Source organism: Balaenoptera musculus, chromosome 2 (assembly GCF_009873245.2).
Source record: "Balaenoptera musculus isolate JJ_BM4_2016_0621 chromosome 2, mBalMus1.pri.v3, whole genome shotgun sequence".
In the NCBI taxonomy this organism is placed as follows: domain Eukaryota; kingdom Metazoa; phylum Chordata; class Mammalia; order Artiodactyla; family Balaenopteridae; genus Balaenoptera; species Balaenoptera musculus.
The window spans coordinates 120,917,908-120,924,884 of NC_045786.1; the positions used below are offsets into that span (position 1 = coordinate 120,917,908).

The 6,977-nt window shown below is 36.2% G+C and overlaps 1 protein-coding gene across 1 annotated transcript; it reads right to left on the bottom strand.

The window, feature by feature from the left end:
- Window positions 1-721: 721 nt before the first annotated feature.
- Window positions 722-2,631, bottom strand: FSCB (fibrous sheath CABYR binding protein). The gene is given in 4 exon segments (XM_036841528.1): window positions 722-1,557; window positions 1,560-2,023; window positions 2,025-2,388; window positions 2,391-2,631. Coding segments are annotated over 4 exon segments (1,905 nt in total).
- Window positions 2,632-6,977: the final 4,346 nt, after the last annotated feature.

Consider the following 6,977-nt stretch of genomic DNA (forward strand, 5'->3'; position numbering starts at 1 on the left):
TATCTCAATAAAATTGGAAGGAAAAAAAGCTAAATAGGAATATGCCCTCAAGGCCATCTCAGTATATTTTTCTTTATGATTACACACCTTTTTAAATACTTCATCCATAGTTATCTTCATTGAAATGAAGATTTTTACAAAGAAAATGTGTCCTTATCCAGACAGTGAAATGTAAAATGTTCAAGAAGATTGGAGTGAAAACAGGAAACAAATGCTTTCCTCGGAAGGAATCAAATGAAAAGAGAATAAGAGATATGATGAATTCTAATAAGGAGAAAGAAAACACTCCATGACTTTAGATGTGTGACTGAAACTCAGGGAATTTAAAGTAGATGAGAGAACTGCAGAAAAGAATATGTCTTTTCCACTACAAGCTACATGTAGAGAAAAAAACAAAATGGTTGTAGAGAATATTTTACCCTTGTCAACAGGGTTTAGTGTAGAAAGTATATTTTAATTATTTCAATTATAAACTTACTCCATTTCAAAATAGATATTTTATACACTTTAGATTTGAATAAAAATAGCACAGTAATTTTAAATCACTAGTTGTTATTGCTCATTTTCCAAACTGCAGTCCACATCTTAGGATTTCCTTTCACTCCCCTCTTCACAAAGTTACCTGCAAGCACCTACCCTTTTCTAAAGTATGTACTTCCCAGAGCTGCCTATCTTGATTGCTAGCTTAGTTAAGACCTGACTACAGCTGAGGAGGAGGCCCCTATTCCAGTTCTATATGGATGACACCCTTTATTTTAATAGAAACCTCTTCATTCTTGGTATCAGATGAATCTTCAGGAACTGCATCCCATTCTAAAGGCTCTTCAGATTTTGGCTTATCTTCCAAAACCCCTGATCCTAATTTTACCACCAGGATGTCCGCTGCCTGGGGAGACTGATAAACCATAGACACATTCTCTACCAGAGCTTCATCTGCAGGTGTTTGCTCAGATGGTGGAAGCAGAACTTCAGCAGAGGTTTCTTTTATAGAGATCTGTGTAATAAAGGAGGCTTCAGCTAGTGAAGACTGTTTGTCAACAGAGAACATTTCCGAAGTAGTTTCTTCAGTTGATGGCGGCTGAAATTCAGCAGGGGCCTCCTCTGCAGAAGGCTCCTCTGCTGGCAGAGGTTGAAGTTCAGCTGCAGCCTCTTCTGCAAGGGTCTTCTCAGCTGGTGGAGACTGAACTTTGGCGGAGGCCTCTTCTGCAGGGGCCTCCTCTGCTGGTGGAGGCTGAACTTTGGCGGAGGCCTCTTCTGCAGGGGTGTCCTCAGCTGGCAGAGACTGAACTTCTTCTGTGACCTCTTCTGCAGAGGTCTCCTCAGTGGGTGGAGACTGAATGTTGGCAGAGGACTTCTCTGCAGGGGCATTCTCAGCTTGTGCAGACTGAACTTCTTCTGGGGCCTCTTCTGCAGGGGTCTCCTCAGCTGGTAGAGACTGAACTTCTGGGACCTCTTCTGCAGGGGCCTCCTCAACTGGTAGAGACTGAAGCTCAGCAGAGGCCACCTCAGCTGGAGGAGACTCAACTTCAGCTGGGGCCTCTTCTGCAGGGGACTCCCTGCTGGTGAACTTTGAAGTTCTGGGACCTCTTGTGTAGGAGCGTCTTCAGCTGCTGGAGGCTGAACTTCAGCAGGAAGCTCTTTTAAAAGAGCCTCTTCAGCTGAGGTGGGCTCTACTTTAGCAGGGGCCTCATCTTCAGGAGCCTCTTCTGCTGGGGAAGGCTGTACTTCAACAGAAGCCTCTTCAGATGCTGGAGGCTGAACTTCAGCAGAAACCTCTTCTGCAGTAATCTCCTCAGCTAGTGGGAGTTGCACTTCAGCAGAGATCTCTTCTGCAGCAGGAGGCTGTACTTCAGCTGGAACATCTTTCCCATCTTCTAAAAGTACTGGAGCATCTTTTTTGGTTGGTGGAATAGATAAAGCTCTGTTAATACTTTGCTGCCTAATTTCTTCGTTGTTACTTGTTGTGGGTTGAAATTCAGTATGTTCAGAAACAAAAATCTTTCCTGAGGATTTGCGTTTCTGCACCTTCCTTTGACTTTGAAAAAGCATTACTTGCCCAGCCAATAACCACTATTTCTTATTCACTAAAGTATGTCTGCTCTTCCTTGTCTACTTTTCCTTTTTAAGGAATGTTCATCATTGTCCAGTCTCCAGTACAACTGGTCTGCTGAGATCTGTCTGTTTTGAGTTGAACTGAGTGTCTGCTTGGTGGAATTTCTACTTCTTGAACACTCTCTGGAAATTCAGGGGCTGCTTCTCCAATAGCAGCTGGCTTTTCTTCAGGTACCACTGTTTCACAAACTGACTGGATTTCTTCTTTTTTCTCTTCTGCAGTAGTTTCTGTCTGCAGAGATGTATCAGTCATATCATGTACACGCTCCCTCTTGTCCAAGTTTGCTGAAGTTGAGAAGATACTCTATGACATTCATAGTTGAATTTGCTTCCAGGAATATTACCAATACTAAGGGTACTTTTGGGGACAGATGATTGTGGTATAGACAATTGTTTCTTTTTCTCTGTCACTTCAGTCTGCTGGGATTTATCTACCATTGGTTGGCTGGGTCGGCTTCTCTTTCGAATTTCTTGCCTCCCTGCTGAGATACGGTGATCAGATTCATAACTTTCTTCCATTTCTAAGACTGGTAGAATTCAAACTTATCAATCTTCAGTAATTAATCATCAAGAATGACAAATTTACCAGATAGTTAAGCCTTTGCCTTCCTCATTAAGTGTTGTTCTGTTGAGCTACCTCAGAAAAATTAATTCATAAATTATTGCATTCTGTACTACACTCTTGTTGGATCCCACCTCACTTATTAAGCATCTTTCCTGTTTAGTCTCTGGTATGACTAAATATAACTTCTAGAAATTTCCCTACGGGTCTATGACATCACTGCCAATTGTCCCTACAAGGTTCCGTCAATGGTGTACCCAGAACTTTTTAACCTGGTAAACATTCATGGATGCTGGCTACAAGTGAGAGATCTACAGTTTGAAACAGCAAGTTGAAAAAAGCGTTTGTCTAGCAGAGGAATATGAAGTAAACTCCAGTAATGCTGCTTTCTTGTAGTTGGAGTTGATGCTTTTGAACTTTCAATTCTGTCCATTTCATCCTACTGTCAAAGACCGTTATAATGCTGAATTCAGAATTCTGCAGCCTATTTTCAATTGTTGGAGAAAACAACTGGTAACGTATGTGTGGCAGTGTTCTATCAATATATGTTTATATAATATGATGGAAAGTTAATATTGTTTGAAAAACTTGAGTTCTGAGGTCCATACCCATGTAAGTTCCTTCCTTATGTCCTTAGTATTCAGTAACCACAAGAGCCTACTATCAATATGTGTATATATATGGCATGTTTGCCTTCTCAAACAACTTGGGATATTTTAATTTTCAACTATTTCAGAAAATAGCTCCACCCAAAGTTTGTCAAATAAAAGAATATCGAGTGTAAATATATGTCAAGTGAAATAAAATGCATTTTTTGATGCAGTCACTGTATACTCTGTGAATAACCACATGGGAATGAATTCCCCAGTGAAGATGAAAACTTTTAATTGAAGCTTTGAAAAAGAGGAATCCCAGTTAAGCAGACTGCAAATGGAATTATAATAGATTTAAAATCTAAAAAAAAATCTTTAACATACATCACACAAAAATTTTACTAGAGAGATGGAGATTGGTCAAAAGATGTACAAAAACATATTCCTTTAGTCTAAGGACAGTTAAAGAGAAAATAGCCTTTAAAAAATGTAGTCACAAGAGACAATATAATAAACATACCTAAACAATTATTATGACTTCATTAACCTAGGAATATTTTTAAATTTCTTTATACTTTATTGTCCCCATGAAATATAAAAGTGTCATTGAATAATTCCCTTTGTTTGACATGCATTAGTCATAATTGTAGTTAGGTAATCTTAGCCAAATAAATAAGAACTTTACACATTCATTGACCCAGCCCCTAAAGCATCCTCTATCTCTATGCAGGGATAGGTGAATATTTGTTGGGTGTAATTGGAGGAATGTGATTAGAAACCATACTGCTTGTCCTACATCTCCACTTGCTCTCCTTTCATTTTTGTCTATTCTGCTCCACTATGTTTTATCTTTCTAAGATTTAATAAAGTGAAGTAAAACAATAGTCATTTTACAAAAGTATTGGCATAAGTTTTCATCAGGCCTGCTGTAGTTTGAAACCTAGGTTGTTTATCAACCACTTTGTGGTCTGGTGTTCCTCTCAATTGTATCTGTCAAACATTGCATGTGTACTTTGCAATCAAGTTTCTGATGTTATGTGGTATCTTCAAAGTCTATTATGTGGTATCTTCAAAGTCTATTTTAGGCCAACTCATAAGAAGAAATAAATGTCAAATCAACATTGTCATAATTGGGTTAATATAACATTGCATGTACTGCATTAATTTTGATGCTTTAACTTAAATAAGATTTTGCCAACTTTTCCATAGACATAAACTCATTTTCCAATTCTTGCTATTTTTGTTTTCCCCTCCAAGAAATAAGAACTTGATCTTTCTTAATTACACACCAAACTATCAAAGTAAATAGCCTATTGCTACTAGCTTATTCACAGAGGCAAATTAGCATTCCTGAATAATCAATCAATTAAAAATTTACTTGATATCCCAAATAGAATTATGAGAGACTTCATAGAGTAATTTCTCATCATATTTTTTAAGATCCAGAAATGCTCCTTTTTTCCCACTAATCTAACCAACAATTACATTATTCAATCTATCTGATCAATTTTGGGTTAGGTGTTTTAACCTTTGTTTAGGAAATCTCACATGATTCAGCTCTCTCCCCTTTACTTGGTTCACATCTGTTGTGGGATCAATTCTGTATCCCCAAAAGATATGTTGAAGTCCTAACCTGCAGTACCTCTGAATGTAACCTTATTTGGAAACAGGGTCTTTGCAAATGTAATCAGGGTAAGATGGTATCCTAAAAAGAGGAAACTTTGGACACAAAAAGACACATAGGGAAGATGGCCATATGAAGATGGAGTCTGAGATTAGAGTTATGCTGCCACAAAGCAATGAACACCTAGGGCTACCAGAAGCTGAAAGAGACAATGAAGGATCCTCATTTAGAGGCTTTGGAGGGAGTATAACCTTGTTAATGCCTTGATCTGGAGGTTTTAAGCCTCTAGAACTAGAATACATTTCTGTTGTTTTAACCTAGTTTGTGGTACTTTCTTATGGCAGCCCGAGGAAAACAATACAACATTTCAGAGCCCCATGTTTTTTACTCCCACCTGACATGCTGTAGTTCTGACTCTCTCAATCTCTAGGACTAGTTTCTTTATTTCTGACTCAGGTTTGGCATTTAGTTTCATACAATGTTTGACCTATTTCTACAATCATAAAACAAGAGGGATTTGCTGAAAGGCCTCTCTCTGATAACTTGCATTTAATTTTACCAAAAACAAATTTGCTGACTGGTACTTAATTTCATTTATAATTATAATGACTTTGAAAGCTATGATTTAGAGATAGCAGAGATATTTCAAATCAATGTAGACTAAATATCTAAACTGTGACCTATATTGTTTTGCTCTAAACTGACTAGATCAAATAAGATGAAGTCTGAAAAATGTCCATTGGCTATGACAACTACAATGTCATTGGTAATTTGAGAAAGAACAATTTCAGTGGAAGGGTGGGAAAAAGAAGTGATAAAACACTAAAATTTCTGTGAATTATAAAGTTTAAAAATTGCAGTTAAAAAAAGAAAAACTAAGTGTAAAATATCACATAGACAAAGAGCTATACTTAATACACTAAAAGATTTTAGAAAATCAATATAAAAATAACACAATAGAAAAAATTTTAAGAACATGGATAGAAAACTTATACAGGAAAAATAACTGACCAATAAATATATAAAAGAGATCCACTTTACTTCAAAATTAAAATTAAAATAATATCAATGTAAAATTAGCAAAGATTATTTTAAAGGTAATCTCCCCTCCCTTAAAAAAAAATAAGAGTATTATTAAATGGATGGTCTCCTACATTACTGACAGGAGTTTAACTTGATACAATCTTTATTCTGGAGAATTTGAAAGTAAATATCAAAAGTTCCTGAAACATGCATACCATGTGCCAACAATTCTGCTTCCAAGAAATTTAATTTTTAGAAATATTTATTCCCTCAAGAAATATTTACTGAACACCTATCTATTCCAGGGACAATTCCTACATGTTAGGGAAACAATAGAATACAAAAAGACATTGTTTCCTGTCTTTATGACTCTCACAGTCTAGTGGGAGAAACTAAATAAATAAGTAAAAAATTTGTGAAAATAATATTAATTAGTGAATAGGGAATATACTTTACCTAGAGTAATAGGGCCAGAAGGGGTTTATAGTAGATAGCATCTAATTGAGAAAGTATCCAAAGGAGTAACAGTAGGAAGAAATGCCATGTTTTAGGAACTATAAGAAATCTGCTGTAGCAAGAGGAAAGGCAAAGCAAACAAAGTAAATCATTTATGAGATGTGCTTGAAGAAATAGATAGCAGCCTGATGGTGCACTGATTTAAAGACTCTATGAAGTATTGTTATTTTGGACATAACCATTGTAAATACTTATGCACCTAATATCAGAGCACCTAAATATAAAAAGCAAATATTAAGAGATTTGAAGGGATGAGTAGACAACAATACAATAATAGTAGGGAACTTAATTATATCACTTTCATTAATGGGTAGATAATCAGATAGAAAATTAATAAGAAAACATTGGAATTAAATTACACTTTTGAACAGATGGACCTAACAGACATATATAAACATTCCTTCCAACAGCAGCAAAATAAACATTCTCCTCAAGCATACTTGGAACATTCTCCAAGAGAGATCATATGTTATCTAACAAAACTAGTCTTTAAAAATTTATGAAAATTAAAATGATATCAAGCATCTTTTCTAACCACAATGGTATG